The sequence below is a fragment of the Leptonychotes weddellii genome, chromosome 15 (genome assembly GCF_054177405.1).
Source record: "Leptonychotes weddellii isolate Sample4059 chromosome 15, ASM5417740v2, whole genome shotgun sequence".
In the NCBI taxonomy this organism is placed as follows: Eukaryota; Metazoa; Chordata; class Mammalia; order Carnivora; family Phocidae; genus Leptonychotes; species Leptonychotes weddellii.
The window spans coordinates 34,492,848-34,520,276 of NC_138383.1; the positions used below are offsets into that span (position 1 = coordinate 34,492,848).

The 27,429-nt window shown below is 37.0% G+C and overlaps 1 protein-coding gene across 9 annotated transcripts; it reads right to left on the reverse strand.

The window, feature by feature from the left end:
- ZNF207 (zinc finger protein 207) lies at positions 1–26,508 on the reverse strand. 9 transcript variants are annotated; one of them, XR_014140561.1, is made up of 14 exons: positions 26,310–26,507; positions 24,715–24,841; positions 19,875–20,013; positions 17,853–18,023; positions 17,659–17,734; positions 17,105–17,152; positions 15,946–16,016; positions 13,163–13,320; positions 11,989–12,081; positions 10,732–10,974; positions 9,979–10,138; positions 9,344–9,827; positions 6,580–6,634; positions 1–2,505 (listed from the first exon to the last, which is right to left on the reverse strand). XR_014140561.1 is itself a non-coding variant. In XM_031040328.2 (12 exons), exons 1-12 carry the CDS (start codon positions 26,348–26,350, stop codon positions 9,667–9,669), a joined length of 1,485 nt encoding a protein of 494 aa, XP_030896188.1. In that variant the 5' UTR covers positions 26,351–26,507; the 3' UTR covers positions 8,977–9,666. The 9 variants fall into 9 exon arrangements, 6 of the variants coding, with proteins under 6 accessions (XP_030896188.1, XP_030896187.1, XP_030896191.1 ...); XR_014140560.1 differs by having other exon boundaries at positions 1–2,508; XR_014140559.1 differs by having other exon boundaries at positions 1–6,634.
- Between the last annotated feature and the right edge of the window lie 921 nt (positions 26,509–27,429).

The following is a 27,429-nucleotide window of genomic DNA, read 5'->3' on the forward strand; positions in this document are numbered from 1 at the left end:
TTAAGATACATTTCAATTTAATCATTGTGCACACAAATTTGTAAAAATGCTAGACACACATACATGAAGTCGCAAAGGAAATTCAAGAATTCTTGTTCATGTCTAAATTTTTAAACTATGGAAATTTGGCTACTTACTCTCACCACTATTACATGCATTTAGAGTTACATACTTACCACATTTTCAATGTCTGCTTATCCTTGCTAGGAAAGGACAGAGTTCCTTAGAAATTTACTTCACTTTAAAGACATAAATTGAGGGTCCATACTTTGTTTAGTGCTTATCTAGAAGAATACATCACCATTATCACATACTCAAAATATCAATTGTCAGATTTATTTTAGAAGACTATCATTTTCCATACTAAAATGCATTAGGAGCAGCTTCCTGTTCATTGTTGCTTTACAACATTACAGCAGGAAATACAATGTGAAAACATCCTTAGCTTATGTTGACATCAGCTAGGATGTGGCTAAAGACTAGAGAGAAAAAAATCCATGTCACTCTGAAGGAAAGTACTAAACAGGGCATAAAGTGATTAGAAATACACCCAGAGGTTAATTTCCACTGGTATACACAGTCCCAGAAACCGTATTTCTAACCTAAGTTTTCCATGCAAGGTTAGAAAGATTTAAAGATACACTTGAAATTTTCAAGCCTCATTCACAGAGAATCCTATAAGCAATAGTCTGCAGGAGCATTTCAGGTTAAGTCCTTCTTCAAGCCTACCCTCAGCTTTAATTACTCACGAATCACTGCAACAACAGATTCACAGAGAAGACATAAATTCTGATGTTTAAATTTTACACCTGTGCAGTGCGGGAACCAAAAGCATTGAGACAAAACTTTTGGTTGTCAGCTAAAAGGAAAATCTTAAGCTTAAAAACATTTTTTAAAAGCGCTAGTTTTGAGTAAAAACATTTTTTCTATCTTACCAAAAGAAAAAAAATTGCATGTTAAAAGGTTTTTCAGTTACTAAGTGGAAGTCAGAAAAATGATCTGGATTGTTAGGGAAATGTCAGGAAGTGAAAATAATCAACTTTTAAAATACATTCCCAATTCAGGTATTATCTAAAGAGTGTCAAAATTCAGGTTGCTCACTTCTTTGATCAGTATCCCATTTCAGTTAAACTTAAAAGGAAAAACTGTGACATAGAAGTATAAAATAATACTCACCAGAAAGGCAGCTTTATAGAGATGGTTTTAAGGAAAACCATTTCCACTGTATCTACGCCATTTCTTATACAGATTAAACTGTGAAAGGCAATGAAACTTAAGCCCTTAGGCAATTTTATATTAAAAAACAAGTGGATATCTTATAAAATATATTTTATTATCAGCTGATATATCGAGATTTTTAATTAAGTGCACGACTTTCATATAAAATAACATTAAGATGGTCTGTTTTCAGTGGCTAATCACCATCCCCATTTAATAGAATACAAGATCAGCTAGTTTTATGGACTGTTTCAAATTAGACATCATTACACTTAGGGCGTAGAGGAGGTAGCCATGCATCCTCATCAATGCTACAGAATGGAAGGATGGTTCAGGCTTGTATAAACCAAATTGTAAGCTTTATTCTTTTTTCCTTGGTATTTAAAATGTTTATCAACATAAAAGCATAATATTTAAAGGTTAAAGGAAAGGTCTCAAAGATGGTTGAAGAAAACAATGAATTCTGGTAGAACCAATGACAGTAATAAAACCCTTAACAGATCTTTTACAAGCCATTATACCCTCACTGCCCCTCAAAAGGAATACACAAGGAATCTGTCTAGGTTTCATGGTGGGTGGTCAGTTTTCATTTGAGTATTAAAAAGTCAGTTTTGTTATTCTTAATTCAAGGTAAAACGAGCCCACAATGGTGGTGCACCAACAAAATAGGTTATAGTTTACAAAAAAGATTAATAAAATTAGTACTATTTACAGCAAGAGTTACTAAAAACATTTAACAAAAAAGCAGTATGAAAACATTTTCTAGCTTATGACTACACACCATTTATCACTGCTAGAGGTGAGGAAACTTGACTTTCTTGGGTTGATTCATACTGTAAAAAGTTAAAAGGTAAAATATGAGTACCACCATGGGAGAGGCTTAAGTAAAAGAGCCTGGACCCAAAGCCCTGCACTCTGTTTTCAGATACCAACATGTGCATATAGCCAATCGAAACTTTCACTGTGTTTTCCTTTTATGTACAACAGATCTACTTAGGGTCAATCACAACCAGATAATAAAGGAGCAGTATTACACCTTTCTCACAACGGAGGTTAGCAAACCTAGCTACTTTGGCCCAAGTACTGAGTGTTTAAAAAGTGTCCAATGGATCTATTATTAGTTATACTCACATTTAAGTAACTGCACAGCTTTCTTCCTTGTGTGGGTTATATGGATATGTTTGAAAAAAATAGGAACATCAGGTACTTACAGATTAAACTAACCTGTACTGGCAGGGCTGTGGGATTTTTCTTCTCTACCAGTAAGTAGCAAATGCTGAAATTCTGCTGCTAGTTAACAAAAACACAAATTGTATTAAACTGAGGAGTTCAATCCAGTTTAAAAAGTCAATGTGCATTAAATTTCCTCAGAACCTGACATTAATACATTTTAAACTTTTTCCCTAAGTCTTACAAAAGTTACCTTGCATTGGCTCTTAAAGTGACCTTATGAGACTTAAAAACACTATCTCTTGGACACACCTACTTTTAATAAACTATGTATTCCAACAGGTACATTATGTGGAAATTTTGGTTCCTCTAAAAAAAAGGGGGGGTGCATGTATCTGGGGGAAAAGGTAATTTCTAAATTTAAGTGTGTGCAGACATACTCCACAGAGGAAAGCAACTTTTAATAGTTTAAAATTCAATTTTCAAAACACTCGATTTTATCAGAGAGTTAAAACATGGACTGAAAAGTAAATCTGTTTCTCCTGGAAATACACTAATAAACTAATAACAAAAACAGAGGCTTTGCTCAATAAATATATGCCCCATACTATTCTAACTCAAACCTACAGAAACTTCAAGAACTTCCCTTGGCTCACTTGGGTGGTTAAGCAGCTTTATCAGTAGAGAAAGGAAATGATGCTGCAAATTTTATTTTCATCTGATTGCTCAAATATTTATGAACAAAATGTTAAGAGTAAGTTACATTATAATAAATGATTTGGTGAAACCTTAATCACAAACGCAAACCAGAAGCAGGAATGTTTTTACCTTTCACTACATTTAAGGTTCCTAAGCCTAACAACATTATATAATGACCTCTCTCTCAAATAATATTGGTCTGTGTGTAGTAAACTGGGGAAACGTCATTCTTCATTTTTATCCAAGTTGGGCATCAATAATTTCACTGCCAGCTCCTCAAATTTAACCAAAGGTGAAGGCATACAGATTCTTTATCTATAATGATGGTTTAAAAAAAAATCAACAACAAAAAAACCCCATAAAAACCCAGACACGGTAAGAATGCCAAAGGGCCGGGCGCCTGGGTGGCTCAGTTGGTTAGGCGACTGCCTTCGGCTCAGGTCATGATCCTGGAGTCCCGGGATCGAGTCCCGCATCGGGCTCCCTGCTCGGCAGGGAGTCTGCCTCTCTCTCTGACCCTCCCCCCTCTCATGCTCTCTATCTCATTCTTTCTCTCAAATAAATAAAATCTTTAAATAAAAAAAAAAAAAAAAAAGAATGCCAAAGGGTCAGGAGAATTCCAAAAAAGGCCTTCCCCCGCTCTATACAGCATTACACAAACCCCTGACCAAACACACAGCACACATTACTGAAGCTGTGCCGTAACACAACCTTACACAGCATTTAGAATGGATGGGGTCCAAGTTAGGTCCAAGTTATCAATCATTAAAATAATTTACTCACATGTATCTTCTCTGTAGTTAATTTGATCAAGATTAAAACATATATACAAACATATTCTAATATAGCTGATTATATGCCTCCTAAAAAACCTAACCATGAACAGTCTTGACTTATAATACAGGATTCAATTTGCTTCAAATAGTAATAGTTCAAATTAGCTTCAGTGAAGAGCTCCTTTAGGTCTTCAATTCCTGCCTTAATAGGACACTTCTACATCCTGCTTATTAGTAAAATAAAGATATTTCCCCTGAGGATACACGAGCTGAACTGAACAGATTTAAAGAGACAAGGTTTAAAAATTCAAATTAATATAGTTTCAAGCTATTATTTTTCCAGAGTTAGGAAAAAAATGAAAGGCTCTGCCCTTTATGGCCAAATTATTATACAAGAATGTATAGAGCTCAGCGCAGAAACAACAATTCTTATAAAAAGCAATTCTCTTCTGAGCTTTATTCATATTTTTTTAAAATGCTACTTTCAAACTTACTATTTCTCAACAAAAATACCAAGTAAGGACATGCATGAAGACACTGGGGAAAAGCTGGAGATATTTCAAGTATTAGGGAGCTCAAACTCAAGTCCCGCATTTCCTACTAGTTTGATTTAGATCCCATAATAGGGAATGCCTAACAGCAAGATATTAAAAGTATTGTTCTGAAAATTTAACATTAATCACAAAATTATGAATAATCACTATGTGCATAACACTATGTACAATATCATTAAAGTAACTGCTTCTCATTTTGCCAAGAAATATCACACAGAAGTTAGAGGATTTCTATGCTAGAAAAACAAAAAGTCATTTATTAAAATGATTCAGATGACAGAAAACAAAATATTGAGAAAGGGTTAAAAAAAAGTAACCTTCACTAATATTCAAGTCATGAGACAGTAAGCAGAAGTGTAACTAGGGGGAATGTTTACTTACAAAACTGCCTTAGAGTCAATAGTCTTATAAATGAATCCCTCCTTTTAGAAGAGTTTTCCATGAAAGTTACAGTACAAGAAAACCGACTTTGTTTTGGAATAACATACAAAGGTTACTTAATATCAGGGAGATAAATACTGCCTCTTTAAAAAGACATACCTAATTAACACAAAATTTTTATATTTTAAATACTACTTATCGCTAGCCAATACAAGTATCCGTTTACTCAAAACAAATTTTATCTCTGTAAAGTAACTAGTTCAACATTTCATTTACCAAGTATTACCAGTGGAAGGAATAGATACCTGAAAGTTATGTAACTCTCAAAACCATACTACTTCAGAGATATCAAGAAAATTAACTTCAACAAATTATGCCACCTTTAGAAAATCCCTCCAACACCCAGTAGTCAAGTATGTTAAGAGCCTATTTCAATTACTTCAACTATCACTATTAGAATTAAGACAAGCAGCCTCACTCTTGAATATTTCCCTAAACTGGGGGATGGTGGATGCAATAGAAAATAGCTCCAATTAAGGAGACTTAAAGAGGTGTCATTACCGAACAGGTTATAAATGTATTCTTTTGTTGTGACAAAATGTTTTTTCAAACGCTAAAATCTTTTTTCCATGATTCAGTTACAGAGAAAATCGTATGTTTTAATTGCACAGGTGAAAATTTGGAATTCACTTAATGTATATTTTTTCTTTATGCTTCCAAGAATTAAAACCATATAGAAAACATTATCCTGGGTTAGCTAAACACTGTATTATATGTTGTTACTGTTCAAAAGAAAATGCAATCTGGATAGAACAGATGTGTCGCTTAAACACAGGAAGGAACAAAAGTAATTCAGGTTTATGTTTTGGCCTCTCTTCCTTTTTTTACTCCTCACAACATACACACATAAACATGTTTCTCACCAAGTAAAAGCAAATTTTAGTTGGAATCAAACGTGGATACTTTTCATGTGTGCATATTGCATAAAACAATGTTCAGTACAGCTGAAGAAGAACCTCAAAAATGTTCCAAAACCACAACAATTCAATGTACTAAGTTTACCACGATTCAATTTCAGTTTGGCTACCTGAAAATTAGTAAATCTATCCATACTGACAGGTCTGTAATACCCAAACTCCTTTATTATCCTTTTATCAAATGTGTAGTGTATTCCGCATACATACCACACACACACCACCTTCCCACTCTTCACAAGGGCTCTACATTAACATTTGCTCTAATGTGGTGAAGTTTGTAAATATTAAAAAAATTACAAGCATTTCCACATGACCCTTCAACCTTAATGTTCAATGCATTACTTTGGGATTAAGAATGCAGATTTCAGTATCCTGTGGCATTTCCAATGATCAAACTTATCCATGAAGTTAAATTTAATAGTTTGAGGAGAAAATGACCAGTAACTTTTTCCTAAAAGTGAAAGTGGAAAATTTGACAAAACATTTCATGCCTCCAAATCAAGAACATCAAATTTTGTCAATTTACTAATAAAGATCAATATAGCAATACCAGCTTTACTGAGGCTGTTAACACAAAGTAAATTACATAAAATTACATAGATCAAATACTTTTTATGCTTATTAACACCACAGTCAAACGTGAATATTAATATAGAGCCTTCTCTGCCCAAAAGAGTATAAAAATCCTAAGTTTAATTAAATTTAGGGGCCTTCACCAAACTTGCTGCAAGTTTGGGGACATAAATATCCAACAGCCATAAAGCTGTGAAAGCCCCTATAAGGAATAAAATAAATCCCACTTGCCTCAGACTGAACAGGGCAACACTGAGACTCAGCCTCAGCCTGTCCTATGGCAGGGCTATAGGAAGAAGAAAATTTTGATTTTAGAAAAACATTACCCAATTAATTTAAAAGACATGCATTAAAAAAAAAAAAATCCCAATGATCAAGCAAGCAAAGGAAAAAAGAGCAGCTTTTTTAAAAAAACTATTGTCTGCTGTAATTCCACTCTGAACCCATACTTATTTTTGTTGGGGATCTCCCCCCAAATAACTAAGTTCAATTAGTTTAAGCTGAACTTGATCAGTGGAATACACTAGGAGTATTTTCCCCATTCCTAATGGTAAATGTGTGCGATTATTACTAAAATATAAGTATTCAAATTAAATGATAATTCCAGCAGTCACTCAAAAGTTGATCCTCACCTGCTGGTCTTGTCATACAGCAGGTAAAATCTGTATGTGATAGAAACTAGTGCCAGACAAAACGTTGTCACTTTTTTTTTTAAAAAAGATAACATAGGAGTGGACTAAGGGAGAGCCAAAGTCGGCAGTCCCATTAATCTTACAACTTCCTAAATTACGGCAATCACAATGCCTGCCTGAATATAGCAAGTCCTAAAGGATGTCTTCTGTGAGGGCAAACAGAAGTTTACTTCAACTCAACTCCATCTATTATTTTAAGGAAGCATAAGTCAAAGTAAGAGTTAATTATTTCAACATGGTTTGTTCCTCTCATGATTTAACCACACTATGGACCCCAGAAGCAGTTAGGTAAAAGGTATTTTCTAGAAGCTTAATTATGCTGATGCATGCACAAACAACTTTAAATATACCAAATGGGCACCACCTGAGCCATATACCTAACACAACAGGAGACGGTGTGCTTAAGAGTCATGCATAACACTTTGGATTAACTTTTTAATTAAAATTAAAATTCTACAACTTTTTAAAAGTAGTATTTTCTCCCTTCAGACTTCAGAAAACAACAAACCTTGATATAAAATATGTTATCTTTGCATTAAATGTAAATAAGCTTTTCATAAGTTCTGAAACATTACTAACCCGTTTGTATTTTGTTGATAAGCCTGTACATGAAATGCTAGAAGGACATTTGGTTTGGGAAAACATTTCCTATTTAATCGTTCTAAATTTAATCATGCCATTTTTACCTTACAGATTTTCAACACAGGCTCTTCTTTGGCAGTCTGATAAATGTGCTGCCAAATCTAAATATATGTTAATTCCAAAACTACTTAGTAGGCAGGTGTTTGGTGAGGGAAAGGGTAGCGGTACGGGGCTTAGCCACTGGCAGAAGGAAACGCGTTCTTGGTGATACACAGATGTTGCCTTTTCAAACTATGGAGTTTTTTGAACCTCAATGGTATAAGAAAAGAGCTATAAAACATTTCACTGGAGCAAAATATCCGATTTAAAACAGCACTCAGCTTTGTAAATATTTGTATGTTTTGTTTAAATGAATGACTTTTACTTGTCACCTAAATACAGACTCTTTTATGATGATTAGAAGTTTTCAAAGACAAAAACTCAGATTTCATGTCATATCTACACCTTCACATATAGCTTATAAAAAATTATCACCATTTTCTTACAAGTCTTTATGTTGAGAAAAACTCAACTTGAGTTCATTATATTATGCTTTGTACAAATCATTTGATACTTAAATAATCATAAAAGTACCTTGCAAAAATAAAGATCGAAAAAATGGGTACCAAAAAAGGTCAACAAGAGCTATTATTGTAGGAGACTTGCAACACAAGATACTAATAGCAGTGTCACCTCTACAGAAAACTACTTCACAGGACACAGTAACATTCAAATTTCCAAGAATGAAAAGGTTAACAGGAAAGCCATTTAGGCTTTATAATAACAAAAGATAGCCATCTTAATCAAAGAAATAATGTAATTTTCCAGGAACATAATAAATTTTGAATCCATCTGTTAACTGTCCTAACAGAGGCACATTTAGATTATTTTGGTGTAATTACACTTAGAAAAGATTCCAATCCATTAACAGCAAAAAGCTATTACTGCATGCACCTAAGCTTCTAGAAGTCTGCACCTGAAAAGCTTCTGAGGTCCACGCAGTACTGCAGTCTCAAAAATAATCAGAAGGAAATGAGTGGGTCTGGCACTAGGCTCTAAACTTCATCAGTAGGAGAGGGCATACTAAGGTTTACATTTTAAGTATCTACGACATCTAACATGTAGTGACACCAAGGGCGTGGAAAGGTGACACAATATAAAGATTTCATACCCACTATGTAATGACTCGTATGTATCTAAGTTTTTCTGTCAACTTAAGCACTAACATACAATTCTATATATATTGTCCAGTTTAAAACATGCAGCTAAGGAACAACCTACAATTCAAAGACAGAATCCAATGATATATCAAAACTGTATTGGTAACTATGAATTTTATTATGTGGACATCTACTGTGGCATGCATCTGTACAAACCTTTCAGGCAGTGGTCCACAGCTGGGTTATGAATAAAAAGGCATAAGTTTTTCTCTCATTTTATTACAATGAAGTTTAACAGTACAGAAAAGTCACATGACCTTGGTGGGTCAGATTTCTTAAACCCTGCAACATGAGGAACTCTAAATACATTAAATATTGTTATACATTCAGACTTCCAATGTACAGGTCTCGGAAACAGTTACAGCCCTCACCAAGCTAGGTTGGGGACATGAAGTCCAACAGCATCTGAAATGCTGTGAAGGCATAACTTTACAAATAGCAATGTAAGCTTACAGAACTTGCCTTTATTAAGGTGGTATGTTCATGTAATTCCAGCGCCTTCACAATATAACGAACCAAATTTACTATACTTCACTTCTAAAAACCTAGATGAAACATGAAAAAGAAGCCATACAGTATAAATTGCAACTTCAGGAAAAGTTCCTGCTTTATTATTCCAAATAATTTTTCCCATGTAAAATAAATGTCCAATAGTTCCTGGTATGTGGGAAGATAATGTTTGTTAAAGTCACAATGAAGCCTTATTGACGGAAGCTTGGCTATATAAACAGCACAAGTTGAGAAAAGGTTTAATCTCCAAACCTATTAGATTGGATGAAGTAAGATCAGTAACGGCCACCTTGCGACATTACAGGAGGTCTCATTCCCATCGGAGGTCGAGGAGGCCCACCTTGATAAGGGGGCACCATCGGCGGTCCCTGCCCATAAGGTGGCATAGCACCAGGAAGGTAACCTGGCATGCCTTGATGATGACCACCATACTGACCTAAAAAACACATTTAAAACACAAAAAATAAATTGAGTTGGTCTGTGCGTTATACTTTGAAATGCAATGTATTTTACAGATAAATTTATGTGTATACTCAGAAAATCCACTAAATACAATAAACAAATACAGTAAACATAAAAAGTAATACCATGAGGCGGCATTGGGGGTCTCATTCCTTGTTGCTGTGGGATGCCTGGCTGTGGTGGCATCATACCTCCAATAGGTCCAACTGGTGGATTACCAATGGGAGCCTGTCCTGGTCGAGGAAGATTACGTTGATATTTAGGTAACTGTGCCCTTCTCTCTTCCTACAAATAAAAATGAACACAATGTTAAACATTTGAATGCAGAGAGCAGTCATTAAGCATAAAAGACAAACATCCAAAATCTTAGAGTAACTTTTTAAAAATGTACCCTTACTTCCCAACCACAATTTTTGCTCCACGAACCAGTCCAACTGCTTAAAATCTCAATGCCTCAAGAAAACCTCACCTATTTTTATATTTGAAAAATGGCTAATAACTTCCCAGGAATTATACACTGCCTCAGCAACAAAGTGTCTAGTGAAGAAAGTCGCTTCAAAGGATCTGTATATTCTACCTCACCACTTAACTGTTTCATCATTTACAAATTTATGTGTAACCAAAATGATTTTTGAGAGTTAAGAACCCAACTTACTGTCTTCTTTTAAACACAATCTGGGAGTAGGGGAAAGAGTGTGTCTAAGATCAAAACACGCAATATTCCCTTTATTTTGTGGTTCTTAATAATCAGAATAAAAACCACACAGTAAGCATTAGATCAGATTATAAGACCACTGGTGTACAAATTAATACTTTAAGAGGAAAAGTTACTACAACGGTATTCAAACTACGCTAATAAAAACCTGTAAAGAACTTACCAGTGATATATCCTCATCTGGGTGGATCAACTTACTGGTTGCACTGGTTGTTGTAAGTGTAGCAGGCTTACTTGTTATTGAAGCCGCTGGTTTAGCTGCAGTGCTATTTGTTGTACTAGTAGTTGAAGCTGTAGACTGTGTATAAGCAGGGAATGTAGGCTTTGGGGGTTCTGTAGTTGTTGCAGGGGTACTATTTAAGGGCTTGAAATCTGTACCAACAGGTCCTTGGACAGCTGCCTGAGCCTGGAAAACACAATCTTTCATTAAGGAAACTTCAAAAGCCAAAACTGAATATATCTATTATAATTAACTTAAAAGTGAGATACCAACATTCAATAAAGGACCAAACTTTCAATGAAATTAAAACAAAGTTAACATAACTAAAACTCCACAAAAAATCAAGATGATACACAAGAATATCAAAAGATGCTGGGTCAAAGTCACATCCAAAACTCAGCAGTGGAAACAAAGACTGCATATGTAACTTCTAAGATGTTATCTACCTTCTCACCAAAACTTACTTGCTTTACAAAGCTTTGTAGTTATTTCAGACTGATGAATTACACTGTATCAGAATAGCATGTTCTACGTTTACTATTCTAAATTAGTTGTTTAATCAATCTACCAAAGCACCTCAAAAAAAAAAAAAGGTTAGAAATTACAAAATACAAATGTTGGATAAATTTTAGTTACTAAGCATAGCATGAATAGTATCAGTGGTGGCACTTTAAAGGTGTCCCTTCAGAGATATCTTTATATAGATAATACAATGTCCTCCCAATTAACAATGGCTAGATGATTATCATGGACAAAAGGGCTTAGTAGGATCTTTTAAGCGTAAAGTTACCAGTAATAGTAATATATGTGTTACTTTTCATAATACCAAACATCTGAAACATGAAAACTAGGCCAACTTTAGAACCAAATGCAAAGTACTAAATTTCCTTACATTATATGTGATGCATTAAACAGCATAAATCAAAAAAGCTTAATCATGCATCAGGCTAACCATTGGCCACTATAATGCATTTACTGCTTACATGCTTTTAACCCTTTAGAACCATAGGAGTTTGGGGTACATTTTTTTCTATTAGTATGAGTTCAAATTTTCAAATACCATTGATTTTTATACCATTAACTTTAAAAAAAATTAAACATAGTGTATTTTTTGGGAAAAGATTTAGTTTTAAAGTAGGGTCCAAAGGGTTAAGTTTATAAAGCCATTTTAACAACTTTAAACTGCAACTTCCTGCGTACTTGTGCTGTGCTAGGAAACAGAGCTTTAGAAGATGCAGACAGACTTTCTGAATTGGATGAAGCTGTACTTGAGCTTGTTACAGGTGTCCCCATCTGTAGCATAAAAGAAAGGAAACAATGAAAAGTCTCCAAACAAATGGGTGAAAATAAGCCATGTGGTAGACTTTTTTTTTAGTATAGATTGCATTTTTATAAATGCAAAATATAATGCAATCAAATCTGATTTATTTAAAGAGGCAGGCAGTTGATGCATTTACAATAAACAAAGTGACAGTATGAGCCTCAAAAAAAATCTTTAATTCTACACCAATAAACCTAGTTAACCAGTTTCTTTTCTAAAACTGGATGTGCTTTTGCACTGTGATTTTCCAAAAATGATATGTTAATTGAGAATAAAGATGCATTACTACTGACACTTCAATCCAATTCTCTATCAATGACTCCACAAGATTTTTGCCAAAAGTTTGACATCTCTCAATAAACAAAATCCCCACCCACCTCAAAAACATAAGATATGTGCTTACAGAGGACTTAAAAAGTAACTTTTAATTTAGCAACCATAAACAGAAAAAAATTGAGAAAACAAAACTTCTATGGAATAATGTTAAAGTGAAAAAAAGAATACACATCCTGATCTTAATTCTGAATGAATTACATACATCTGTTTAATTTTGAATATAACTGGGAAAAAATAGCAAAAGTAAACAACCATTATACACATACGATATATATAACAAAAGCATCTTTAGCTTCTGAGTTCTGAAAAAAGACAAGTTCAGTAGGAAAGATTAAGTCTAGGTCAAATGATGTCCTTCCTGCAAAAGTGTAGCATTGTCATTTGTCACTGTTCTAGATTAAAGAGTCCAACGTTTCATTCCACTCACAGTAAAGGCGGTAAAAGAGGACCTCTAAACATTATCATGTATTTAAGTCCCCAGAAATTAAACTTTCATTTCTAACCAGAGTTCACAGCTATGAAAAAAATAACATACTATCTGGCTCTAGTCAATGTGTGCAAACATGCAAGAGAATAGGACACTTCTTTGTATTTAATAAATTATATTAAAAAAATTATAAACAAAAAATTGACCTATGACAATTTCAAGGATTTCTATAAACAACTACACTTTACCTTTAAATATAAGTGCACTCCTTTTCAGGAATTTCACCTTACCTGTCCAGCACTGGGGAAAAGAGGCTTAGTAACTGGAGGCTGTGGAGCAGGAACTGTTGCTGTTGGTGCAGGTGGTCTATTAAGAATGCCTGGTGCTGAAACAGCCTGCGCTTGAGTCATTGGAGGAATTCCAGGACGGGGAACAGGAGGGGGCATACCTATAGAGAAGAAATGTTGGGAGGATTGGGGGGGGGGGGGGAGGTGTTGAAACATTTAGCTCAGAAAAAATTTTTCCCAAAACTGTTAAAATATACTGTATTAAAAATGCTTCTAGGGGCTCCTTAGGTGGCTCAGTTGGTTGGGCCTCTGACTCTTGATTTCTATTCAGATCATGGGATCAAGCCCCACATCAGGCTCCATGCTGGGTATGGAGACTGCTTAAGATTCTCTCTCCCTCTCTCTCTGCATCCCCCCACTCACATGCTCTCTTTAAAAAAAAATAAAAATAAAAAATAAGGGGCGCTTGGGTGGCGCAGTCATTAAGCGTCTGCCTTCGGCTCAGGTCATGATCCCAGGGTCCTGGGATCGAGCCCCGCATCGGGCTCCCTGCTTGGCAGGAAGCCTGCTTCTCCCTCTCCCACTCCCTGTTTGTGTTCCCTCTCTCGCTGTGTCTCTGTCAAATAAATAAAATCTTTAAAAAAATAAAAATAAAAAACAAAATAAAGGGGCGCCTGGGCGGCTCAGTCAGTTAAGCGTCTGCCTTCAGCTCAGGTCCTGATCTCAGGGTCCTTGGGATTGAGACCCGAGTCAGGCTCCCTGCTCACCAGGGTGTCTGCTTCTCCCTCCCTTCCTCCCTGCTTGCGTGCACGCTCTCTCTCAAATAAATCAATAAAATCTTGAAAAACAAAAATAAATAAATAATGCTTCTATGCTACAAAGTTACTGATGAACTGTTCAATTCAATGAAGTCCAAATAACTTAGGCATTTGCCCATTGGAACAATCTTGCCTCAACCTTTCTATTCCTTTGTGTATTTTCAGAATTTTGGGAAGTGAAAGATACCACTAGAGAGTCTATATATGGGGAAAACAGCAATTAAGCTTACCAATTTTAGTGACTGGCAAACTTTTTGAAACACGTAGTGAATTAGAGCAATCTTCCAGCAGCTGGACGCTCTCTGAACTCTAATTCAAATTACTGTAAAAACTTTGATACATCATATACCCATAAAAATTTTTCCAGGGGCGCCTGGGTGGCTCAGTTGGTTAAGCATCTGCCTTGGGCTCAGGTCATGATCCCAGGGTCCTGGGATCAAGTCCCGCATCGGGCTCCCTGCTCGGTGGGAGTCTGCTTCTCCCTCTCCTCCCCGATCATTCTCTCTCACTCTCTCTCTAACAAATGAATAAAATCTTAAAAATTTTTTTTCCAGAAAACTAAGTTATTCCTGTAAACACTTTAAAGATTGTATTTTTTTTTTTTTTTTTTTAAGATTTTACTTATTTATTTGACAGAGACAGAGCAAGAGAGGGAACACAAGCAGGGTAAGTGGGAGAGGGAGAAGCATCAAGGAGCCTGGTGTGGGGCTCAATCCCACGACCCTGGGATCATGACCTGAGCCAAAGGCAGATGCTTAATGACTGAGCCACCCAGGCGCCCCTAAAGATTGTATTTTTCTTAAGTAAACTCTACACCCAACATGGGGCTCAAACTTAAAACCTGAGATCAAAGGTTGCATGCTCTACAGGCTGAGCCAGCCAGGCGCCCCTCCTTTAAGCACTTGAAATAAATTTTCCTAAAATCCATCACTAATGCATTCTTCAAACTTCCTCAACATTACTTTGCCTAAAATTATCTCAGAACATAACATATGTGGAGCTACTGCCTATAAATAAATGGTTGCACCGGCAATGATGCAAATTTTACTGCTGCCTTACTTTAATGTGGAAAACCCCACGTTATAGGCTACAAAGTCAAGACAGGGTTTTGTTTTGTTTTTTTACGACTCCCTTGCAGCTAGAGGGTCCATTAGAACAGTTTCTAGCCAACAACAGGAGGCTAGGAAGCTTTTGGGAGAGTTACTTTGCTCCCTAATGGGAAAAAAAAAAGAACACTTTGCTGTTGACACTCTTTGTTGCCTGCATTATCTTCTAACAACTGAGTGATGTGTCTGAGGGAGAAAAGCTAAGGCTAGCAAAGAAGAAAATTTAAAAACACATGGGTTCTTGACATTACCAGCCACTGAGGCTACCACTTTTCTTTCTGTTGAGTAAGACAATAAACGCCTACATTTTTAAATATGGTTTGATGGGTTTCTCCATTACTTGCCAAAAGAGTCTCCATTACTCACCTAAAATATTCCTAACAAATACAACCCCTCAGGGTGCCTGGGTGGCTCAGTTGGTTAAACATCTGCCTTCAGCTCAGGTCATGATCCCAGGGTCCTGGAATCGAGCCCAGCGTTGGGCTCCCAGCTTGGCAAGGAATCTGCTTCTCCCTCTCCCTGTGCTGCTCCCCGTGCTTATGCTCTCTCTCTCTCAAATGAATAAATAAAATCTTTAAAACAACAAACCCACAAATACAATTCCTCTTAGGTACATGAGCTTTGGTGCATAGGTTCTGTAACTCATTTTGACTGCTTTGAAACCTGTTTATTACCTATTTCAGAACTCAAAAAAAAAACCCCACAGTCCATTCCGACACTTCAAGTAATTTAAAAAAGAATTCAGCAACCTACGGAAATTATACATTACAATTGCACTAAAATCCACAAACCTATTGTCCAAAATAGATAAGAATAAAGCATGCCAGTCACATTAAAAAGGAAATTATCTAATGTTTCATACCTGGTGGCATACCAGGCATCAGAGGTGGTATTCCTGGTCCAGGTGGCATCATTCCACCCATTGGCATCATTCTATTGGAAAGCAAATTTCAAGAAACAAACCAAGTTAATGAACAGTATAAACCATTAGAAATATTTTGGCTAAAGCCTGAAACAACAGATAAAAGACTTGAATTTGACCCCTAATATTGAAATCAATCAACCTGAAAGAACACACAACACTAAAACAATTCTATCAAAATAAGCTCTCTAAATATCAGCAAACTCTTGGGTTTACTAGTAAAATAAAGAAAAAAAAATCAGTCTTTGTTGACAAAACATTTTCATAAATTTAAAGTCACTAAAAACAATTATACCCTCCTTAATATGAGAGGCCTCATCTAAAATATGTGTAATTGGAAATCAAAATCACCTTCTGTCTCACTTGAAAATATCCACACAAAATGTAAATAAAAAAGAAAAACTATTTCAGAATCATCAGATTTTTCAAAAGGAAAGTACTGAATACACACTGTGGAGTAAAGATTTTTTTTGGAGGGTTACCAAAAAAAAAAAAAACCACTACCACCAAAATTAAAGACAGTCAAAAGTAAACTCACACAATTGCCTAATTTCTATTTGTAATAGCTACCTTGCACTAAACCATGACTTAAAAACATAACCCGTATTTATTTTCCTTCCCCTAAAAGAGCTCACCTTCAAATATCAGTGTCCAATTCACTTAAAACAGTTAAAAGTTTGTGAATTCTTAACTGAGGACTTTATCAAAAGATAAACTTCTACATATATATATGTATATATATAGTTTTCATTACAAGAAAACCGAATTACCTTCTATAAATAATAAAGCATGTAATTTGGCAAAAGAATATCTATTCTTTCTTAAATAACCTTTTTACTAAATTCCATTACTTTAGCAGTTTGGGGAAAAACAGCTGCATTTAGAAAATGCTTTATTTATATGGGTCTATTATAATTTCCTCACAGATGTTTTATTTCCCTCCATTAAGAGATCTGTGTCAACCAGCTTGCACATTTTAGAAGTTTTAGTGAGGAAGGTTAGAAAATTTCTGAAGTCAACTGAATAGATACCATTAAACACACAAAAAAATGACATTATGATTATACCTCCTGAATTACATTATGAATGAGATGCTTACATGTTTTCACCGCAAAATGACTGGGTGTATTTTCTCTGATGATGCAATCTGTGAAAATGTATGACAAAATCAAAATCTAACTGTGATTTTCAAAATACAGTGGGAAAGTGTACTGTATACCTCTCACATCCAACAATATTTAAGTAAAAGTGATAGGCACGAGCACCTCATATCCATTTTAGTTCTTGAGGATTTGACAAATAAAATCATTTACAGAGTTTGCTTCTTGTCACAACTACAAAGTGTCATGGACAGTTCTGAATCTCAGAAACACCAATCTATAACCAACTACTTTAATTACATCAGATGCAATTGAAGCAGATGGCTGCCTACAGACATCCTAAAGCCCAAAAATCTATTCTCTTCAGAGGCAAATTTATATTCATTTAATTTGTTGGTAGACCCCTTTATTAGACAAGTTTAATATTTATGGAGCCCATACCTTTTAGAAGGAAAAAAAAAGGCAAAGTAACATTTTAAAATTCATATAACACCCAAGTTGAAAAAGATCATTACTAGGCACAAGCCCACAAGTCAATTAAAAGTTCTCTTACCCAGGTGGCATGCCTGGCATTACTGGTGGCATTCCTGGCATCAGAGGAGGAACACCTGGCATTAATGGAGGTATGCCTGTAAGAATTTCAACAACAACCACAAAATATATTAGAGTAAGAGAAAATTTTAATACTTTTACACCGTATCAATAAAGTCCTTAAAATGTTAAATTTTAAGAAACCTTATGTAATACCTGGAGGCATTCCTGGTGCTCCCGGAACTGGTGGCAGTCCTGGCTGTGCCATTGGGGGGATATAACCTTGTTGAGGTTGAACAGGCTGTGGCTGAAATGAAGTTGAAGCTGCAGAGTCATCATCATCATATTCATCAGAATCATCTTGTTGCTTCTTTTTTTGACTCTCTGCTAAAAAAGTTTTAATTAGTTTTTCCCATAAAGTAAAAAAAAAACTCAGCAAGTTGGACATTCAACATTTAAAAAAAACGATTTCAGGGCGCCTGGGTGGCTCAGTCGTTAAACGTCTGCCTTCATCTCAGGTCATGATCACAGGGTCCTGAGATCGAGCCTCGCATTGGGCTCCCTGTTCAGCAGGGAGTCTGCTTCTCCCTCTCCCTCTGCCCCTCCTGCTTACTCTCTCTCAAATAAATAAATAAAATCTTTAAAAAATAATGATTATTTCAGTGCAATTAGCTCAGGAGATTTTTCTTACAAAAAAAATCAGTCAATACTGTTCTTTTTAAATAAATAAAATCTTTAAAAAAAATTTTAAAAAAAAGCGGGGCGCCTGGGTGGCTCAGTCGTTAAGCGTCTGCCTTCAGCTCAGGTCATGGTCCCAGGGTCCTGGGATCAAGCCCCGCATCGGGCTCCCTGCTCACCAGGAAACCTGCTTCTCCCTCTCCCACTCCCCCTGCTTGTATTCCTGCTCTCGCTGTCTCTCTCTCTCTCTGTCAAATAAATAAATAAAATCTTTAAAAAAAAAAAATACTGTTCTTTTTACTCTTCAAATGGGTTTTCAATCTATATTAAGCCAAGATTAACATACTTTCCCTATTTTATGACAGATAAAAGTAATTTTCCTAAGTCAGTTTTATTTTAAAAAATAGCTTTCTATTCCATCCCAAAAGGTAAACTATGACAAAGAGATCTGACCTCTCTGCAATGCTTTTCAAAGCAGAATTTTCAGGGCACCTGGCTGGCTCAGTCGGTAGAGCATGTGACTCCAGATCTTGGGGTCTTGAGTTCACGCTCCACATTGGGTGTAGAGCTTACTTAAAAAAAAAAAAAAAAATTGGGGGGCACCTGAGTGGCTCAGTCGGTTAAGTGGCTGCCTTTGTTTGGGTCATGATCCCAGGGTCTTGGGATCGAGCCCCACGCAAGGCTCCTTGCTTCTCCCTCTCCCTCCTGCTATACCTACTTGTGCTCTGTCAAGTAAATAAATAAAATCTTTAAGAAAAATCTCATGGGGCGCCTGTGTGGTGGCTCAGTCAGTTGAGTGTCTGACTCTTGATTTCAGCTTAGGTGATGATCCCAGGGTCCTGGGATTGAGCCCTAGGTCTAGGCTCCCCACTCACTGCGGAGTCCGCTTGAGAGTCTCTCTCCCTCTGCCCCTCCCCGCCAAGCTCGCTTGTTCACTCCCTCTCAAAAAATAAAAAAATAAACCCTAAGAACATAAAATAAAATAAAGGGGTGCCTGGGTGGCTCAGTCGGTTAAGCATCCAACTCTTGGTTTCAGCTCAGGTCATGATCTCAGGGTTGTGAGACTGAGCCTGGGCTCAGCGCAGAGTCTGCTTGAGATTCTCTATTTTCCCCCCTACCCCCCATCGCTTGAACGTGCTCTCACAGTAAATAAAATCTTAAAAAGAAAAAAATTTGATAGGTGATTAATAACTTCTACCATCTGGATAGTGATCGCAAATTCCAAGTCAAATAACAGCACTAAAAAAAATTTTTACTGTTAGTGGTTATACAATTAAATCAAAACAAGCACCCTTCATTTTCAAAAACCTCAACACTTGCTAATTCCACTTAGAACTCAGTTAGGAACAAAACATAATAAAGTGTTTGGAATGATCCACGTGGTATTACATATACACAAATTAAATATACAACTTCAAACATTAAAAGACATAAAAACAACACTCAAAATTGGAATTTTGAATAAATCTAACATCCACTATTTAATTTATACGTCAAAAGTATTATAATACTCTCATCAGTGAAGCTGTATTAAGAAAAAGCATAGATCTTAATATTTACCTTGTGTTTTCTGTTCAAGAAGTCGTCTTCTTTCATCCATGTCTTTTTCTGGAATTCCTTCCATACCATATATTTCCAATTCTATGTCTGTTCTCCCAGGTATTGCATTTGGTACAGCATCTATTGTCTCTTTATGCACCTAACATTAAAATAAACTTCCATTAGATAGACTAAAGTGCCTCATAAAGTCCTTTAAGAGTAATTTGAAATTACCTAGGGAACACTTAGTATAATGGTTAAGAATATTTGGTTCTAGTGAGACTGTCGGGATTCAATCCTTCCTCAGTTTTGCTGCTTACTAACTAGGTATGTATATTAGGCAAATCATTTAAGATTACTCCACCCATAATACCTAACAACTAGGATCATTCTAAGGATTAAATAAAATATAAGGAATATAATAAGCACTTGGTAGTATGTCTAACACATAGTAAGGGCTCAATAAACATTAATTCAAGTTTACTATAAAACTTATGAAACATGGGGCGCCTGGGTGGCTCAGTCGGTTGAGCAACTGCCTTCGGCTCAGGTCACGGTCCTGGAGTCCCAGGATCGAGTCCCGCATCGGGCTCCCTGCTCGGCAGGGAGTCTGCTTCTCCCTCTGACCCTCCTCCCTCTCATGCTCTCTGTCTCTCATTCTCTCTGTCTCAAATAAATAAATAAAATCTTAAAAAAAAAAAAAAAAAACTTATGAAAGTCTTATTATATTAAGAATTAAAATAAAATTTCCAAGAATGGATTTTTTTTTTTTTAAGATTTTATTTATTTATTTATTTGAGAGAAAGAGAGAGAGACAGAGAAACAGCATGAGAGGGGAGAGGGTCAGAGGGAGAAGCAGGCTCCCCGCTGAGCCGGGAGCCGGACATGGGACTCGATCCCAGGACTCCAGGATCATGACCTGAGCCGAAGGCAGTTGCTTAACCAACTGAGCCACCCAGGTGCCCCCAAGAATGGATCTTGAGACAAGCCTATAGTTACAAACTATAAAAGTGACTTTTACAATTAGCGTTACCCATAACTAATGAGTTACCTGAGGCACTTAACACTGCACAGCAGTGATCCTGTCATTACCCTGTATTTGGTAGATCACAAAGAGAAGAAAGTTCTATGAAATCTACAATTTTTTTCACTGTATTGTTTTTGCTAGAACAAATGTTTCTAACCCTCAAACATGGGTCTCTTTTGCCAATAAGGTAAAATTCCTGCTCATCTTGGTTTCTTCAGCAACTTGCATTAAACTTAGGCTAAAAAATGTCAAAGTATTTTGCCTAGGCTATCAGCATCACCTGAAAGCTTATTAGAAATGCAAATTCTCAGGATACCCCCACCCCATCAGAAACCCTTGGGTAAGGCTAGCAATCTGTGCCTTAACAAGCACTCCAGGTGATTCTGAGGCATGCTCAAGCTTGAGAACCACTGATTTAGGTTAGTAATGACTTGGACATATTTGTCCAATACTCAATTTTTCTTTCCTCCCAAGACACTTTCATGTAAGAATAGAAAGGTAATTAAAGGAAGTTAAGTATTTTCTTCTTAGGTATGTATCTCAAAGATTTTAAACAGCAACATGCAAATCAAATTAAAAAATTACCACAGTTTTTGATTAATCTTTAACCACTGTTCCTTATTGTGATTCAAAGATCCATGAATAAAGCTACTCAACAAGCTTAATCACCCTGTTTTCTAAGTTTTTTGGAATGTTACTATTCTTGACAAATGCAGACTAAGTAATTCATGTTTTCCAAAGAAATAAAATTATATTCACATACACATTAGTCTTTGCTATATTTCTAAATGATAAGGCCAAAAATAAACATATCAAAAGCTGTTCAAAAGGAAGGAAAAATAACATGATTTACCTAACTACCTCACAATATCCCAGCCAGAATTAGATTTCTTACAATCTTGCCTAGAAGTTGGTAGGGTCTTGGCTGAAAAGACAGGAGCAAGCACTGATGTGAACCATCTAAATTATTAATGTCCTAGGCTTACCATCTATACAATTGGAGGATGTATCTGATTTAACTGCCATGCCTGTCTCACAGGTTGCTGTGAAACTACACTAGGACTATAGAAATAGAAGCACTTAATCAATTAAAGATGTTACTGAAATAATTTCTCAACTAATCTTCTAGTTCCATTCCATTTCTCTGCCCTTCTCTATAGCACAACTTCTTCAAGGAGTGCCTCTACTTCCTTATTTTCTCTTGAAAGCACTCCAAACAGGCTTTCATCCTCATCATTCTAGGATATCACTCTTGGCAAGCGACCAATGACCTCCACTTTGATTAATCCAATCTCAGTCCTCTTCTTCCTTGACCTACCACCAGCATTTGACTCAGTTGAATAACTCACTCCTTGAAACATTTCATTTGGTTTCCAGGGCACAATTCTCTTGGATTTCCTACCTTTTCAATGTCCTTGAATGGTTTATTTTAATCTTCCAACCTTTAAATGCTGGGAGTGGCCTAAGGTAGAGTCCCTGCACTTCTTTTTTATCTATATTCTACTCCCTAAGAAGAGAGAACATCTAGTATAATGAGTTAAAACAGCTGTCCTTACACGGTATCCTTGCAAATTTCTTTTTTTTTTTTTTTTTTTTAGATTTTATTTATTTATTTGAGAGAGAGAGAATGAGAGACAGAGAGCATGAGAAGGAGGAAGGTCAGAGGGAGAAGCAGACTCCCTGCTGAGCAGGGAGCCCGATGCGGGACTCGATCCCGGGACTCCAGGATCATGACCTGAGCCGAAGGCAGTCGCTTAACCAACTGAGCCACCCAGGCGCCCATATCCTTGCAAATTTCTATCTCCAGCTCCCACTTCTCTGAACTCCAGGCTTGTAGACACAACTGCTTATAGGACATCTCCATCTGGATATTCAGTAGACCTTTTCAAAATTAAATACCCATACTCAAAATTAACATAACACAACCTTGATATCCTCATCTCTAAACCAATTCTTTCTGCAGCTTTCTACATCTCTATGTATGGTTAACTCATGTCACACTCCTCAGACCAAAAACCTTCAGATCATCTGTAACTCCTCACCTCATTTTACTCCACATCTAATCCACCAGCAAATTCTGGTCTCTGTCACCATCACCTCGCCTGGAATACTCTAGTCATCTTAAGTGTTCTCACTGCACTCTGCAGCCTATCTCAAGCCAGGACAAGTCTTTAAAAAAAAAAAAGTGCATCAGAGCATGCTCTACCTCTACTCAAACTTCCCATTTCATTCAGAATTAAAGAGAATGGCCTACAGTAAGTAAGCCCTCCTATATAAAGCACATTGCTACCCTTTCCTTTTTCCTTCAATATAGGAGAATGCTCCTGTAACACGAGGGTCTTTCATCTGCTACTCCCTAGAAGCTCTCTCTCAATTCCTTTCACATCTCTGTTCAGATGTCAGTTTCTCATTCAGGCCTTTCCTATCTTGTGGCCCTCCCTATGCCCCCTACCTAGTTTTAGTTTTCCCTATCACTTATCACCAAAAACCTAAATAGTTTATTTTCTTCTACCATATGAATCTAAACTCCACAATGGTGACTTCTTCACGGCTGTACACTTAGTGCCTAAAACACTGTCTAGCACAATACCCTCTCATAGGAACTTTTTGTGATAAATAGTAATATTCTGTATCTAAACTACCCAATAGTTATCCACCAAGCACATGTGACTGAGCACTGGAAATGTGGCTATAACGTGACTGACGTTAAACTTTTAATTTTTAAATTAAGCTTTTTTTTTTTTTTAAAGATTTCAGAGAGTGTGAGAAAGCACGGCGGGGGGGGGGGGCAGCGGGAAAAGGAGCAGGCTCCACTGAGTAGGGAGCCTGATGTGGGGCTTGAATCCCAGGACCCCGGGATCATGACCTGAGAGAAGGTAGGCACTTAACCAACTGAGCCACCCAGGCGCCCCTAAGCTTCTTTTAAGTAGCCACATGTAACTAGTGATTGCCACAGTGGAAAACTGTGGGTCTAGCATGTAGCAGGATCTAAAATATTTTTGAATGGATATTAAATTATTGTTATAGTTATATAATTGGAGTAAAAAGGATCTATATAAACTTATTTTCTTTTATAAACTTATTTTTAAACTCGGGGAAACATTTTATTTTAATTTACCTCCCTGCCTCCTACCAACAGTAGTTTCCAATGAATAGGGATTTGCTCATCTCTCATCCCTCTAGGGTCCAATTAGGCAAAAATTCAGGCAGCTCTAGGATTGGCAAAAGTAGAAGAAATAACGTTGAATAAGACATAAAAGCACTTACTAGATCATTAAAAATATAAATTGCAAAGCTCTTCCTACCTAGCAAGGAGAAAAAACTCCAGAAACCCAAAAATTATCAAATGAAACGCGATGTTACCATTCCAAAAGAGGTCCATGGAATAACAGAAGTAAGCCTATCCCCAGACAACAGATTATAACAAATCCTTCAATGGCAGTGAATAATGGTAGCTAATTATGTATTAATTCTCATAGGATTAGAACTGGTCAGCCTGACTACAAAATTTACATCACTGATACTTGTTCCCTAACCCAAGTACAGAGGAGATACTTCAGGACCTCAACTTAGTTGTCACCGATCTAACCTAGGATAAAAAAGATTATCAATAATTCAAAAATAAACATAAATTTTCTCTGAACATTAAAAAAATCAATTATTTATCTTAATGGCTAAAAACAGGTTTGTTTTTTTTTTTAAAGCTGACTGACCACATCTAATCTTCTGCAATAAACAAAACCCTACAGCTGTCAAAGAGAAATTCAAAAATTTTTTCCATATGGTTTCCAAACAAAGGGGTAATAATTAAATACAGAAAAAAAAAATCCTTACCTGCATGCAATGAATAGCTAAGCCAGGTCCTGTGTACAACTTCTTATGACATATATGGCATTTAAAATGTTTTGCTTTTTGGTGTTGTATAAGAATCTTCTCATCATCAAAATCTCTATTACAATACCTGATCAATGTTGTTAAGGTACAAAACCAGCATAATAATGACACTGCTTATAAAAAAAATGGTCATATAAGAGAACAGGAAGAAGAACATTAAAATATAAAAACAGTTTAAACCAAAAATGTAACTTATACAAACTTTGCTTCTGCTATTTACTATACAATTTGGAATTATCTTGCCATGTAATTCTACTAAGTTTCCTGGAAAACCCATAATCTCTCTTCACGACCTCTAAATGAACACATCTCAGTAATCAGCAATATAGTTTTGTCAAATCCCTGCATTTAACAAAGATTTAAGTGAAACTAACTTTTTTATTCAATATTTCAAAATTTAAAACATTTAAAATGCATACTGTGGATTGGACAGTTCAATGTTAAAAAAATCCCCAAGTTTATGTCAAGACTGAATTTCAAAATAGAATTCATTAAATAGAAAACAAAAAATAATCGAAATGTTAAAAATCTACCTAATATCTGGAATTTTAAAATATATTATTTAGATCCAAAAATAAGCTCATAATGAATAAGAACATATCCATATGAACAATCCATAGTTGTCTGCAACTCCTTACAAATGTATGTTGCCGTGGAATGTATCGAAACTCACAGATGTTACATTAATAAAACTGAGAATTTTTATCTCGTCAGATTTTTCTAAAAGCACATTAAAAAAAATTAGTGACTTTTTCAACTTAGCATGTAAATAAATGTAATTCTGTAACAAACCGTTTTTAAGTACAAGACAATTAAGTAAAACCAATTTTAACGTAAAGTGTATTAGCGCTTCCGGAAAAAGTGTTAAAAAGACGCCACGTTTTAGTAAGCAACAAGAAGCATTTTTAGTCTTACAAAGCCAGGTAATAGACACAAGAAACTCCACCCTCTAAGAGAACGCTTCTTGAAGATTAAGGCGCCAGCGGGTGAGACGCGGAAGCTAGTTCTCCTCCACCCCGGCCAAAAAAAAAGGCGGGGGGGGGGGTCCGAAACCAGGGTCGACTAACACAAACCTTTACTAAACCACCGAATCTACAATAAAACTGAAAAAAGTGGGTGACAGACTCCGGAAGCTCTCCCCTAATCCTCCAAAGACTCAATCAGCGTATTATATTCGAAGAAAGTCCCTTTGTTGAATCGTCACCAAAACAACGGCGTGTGGCAGAATATCCTTAGGGGACACTGTCCTTGGTGGAGGGGTCCAAGCCGCCTCCCAGCGGCTGAGTCAACGCTCACACCAAAGCAAGAACCTCCTGAGTCACGGAGTCCCACGACCCCCAACTGCCAGAGCCTCCCGCCCTGGGGACTTCATTTTCTGCAAAGCATTCCCAAGTCCGGCTCCGGCCACCAAGCCGCCCACCTCGAGGCCTAGATCCCAGACGCTCTCTGCCACAGGCCAGAGCATGGCCTCCCAGTCCCAGTCACCACCAACCGGCGCCCCCGCTCGGCCTCGACTTCAAACCGATAAAGGATATCAGCACCACGGCTTCAGCTGCTTCTTCTTCTTGCGACCCATAACTGCGCTCTACCGACAAAGTAAAAGGGGGGGGGAACCAAGCAGGAAAAACGAGGCAAAAATCGCTCACTCTTCCGACCCAACGGCCACCACCGCGTCTCACAGGAAACAGACACAAAATGGCTGACGCCCTCGTTCCCCGCTCTGCTACCATCAGGCACTGCGGCCGGAGGCGGTGCCAGGCAGGGAAGGGTCACATGACGCAGACCTCCTCCCTGAGTGGGGGGAGACTCGTGGCCGCTGAGGTGTGGCCGCCATCTTGTTCTCTTAAGCTGTCGCGGCCCTCGTTGGTCGTGCTTGCTGATCCCTCCGGTTTCCCTTTTTAAGGAAGCTGGCTACCGAGGTACGCCGAGACGCTCGCTAATTGAAGGGAAAAAAAAAAACCTGGAAAGAGTATCATTGTAATTAAGGACAGACTACAAATAATAATGAGACAGCGCCCAACTTTTAATTTTTCGTTGCCCGGATTAATCCTTTCTGTAGTAAGTGTTGGGCATTTGCTTATTACATGTTAAGTTAAAGAAGTGGCAGTCTCTGCCTTGTAATACACAGATTGGTGGCAGATGAGTAATCAAGGCAGTGTGGTCAGCGCGGTGATGGGGGAAATACAAGGTGCTGCAGACCTCTGGAGGGGAGCACCAACAAGGGTCTTGGCGGTCATTGGGGTGTCAAGAAAGGTTTTCTGAAGGGTCCGTGGGAGCAAGGGAAGTGGAAGAGAGAGAATCTCATTGAAGGAGCAAAAAATGCAAGTCTTTGAGGCTGAGCACCTGAAAAACACTAATGGTGTTAGGGCTGGAGCTTACAGTGATGGGGCTGGTGGCAAGAGATAATCTTAGGGAGGAAAAAAAAGCGGGGGGAGGGAATGCAAGCTGGAGAGGAAGAAGTAAAACCGTGTTCACAGATAGCATAATCTTATGGGTTGGACTGTGTGTCATTGTGTGTGTGTCCCCCACACCACGCAATCACCCACAAAGAAAAATTAAGTCCTAACCCCCAGTACCTCAGAATGAGACTTTTAGCGGTGAGCAAGCTGACACTCTAGTAGAGGAAACAGACAATAAACAAATGTATAATGTCAG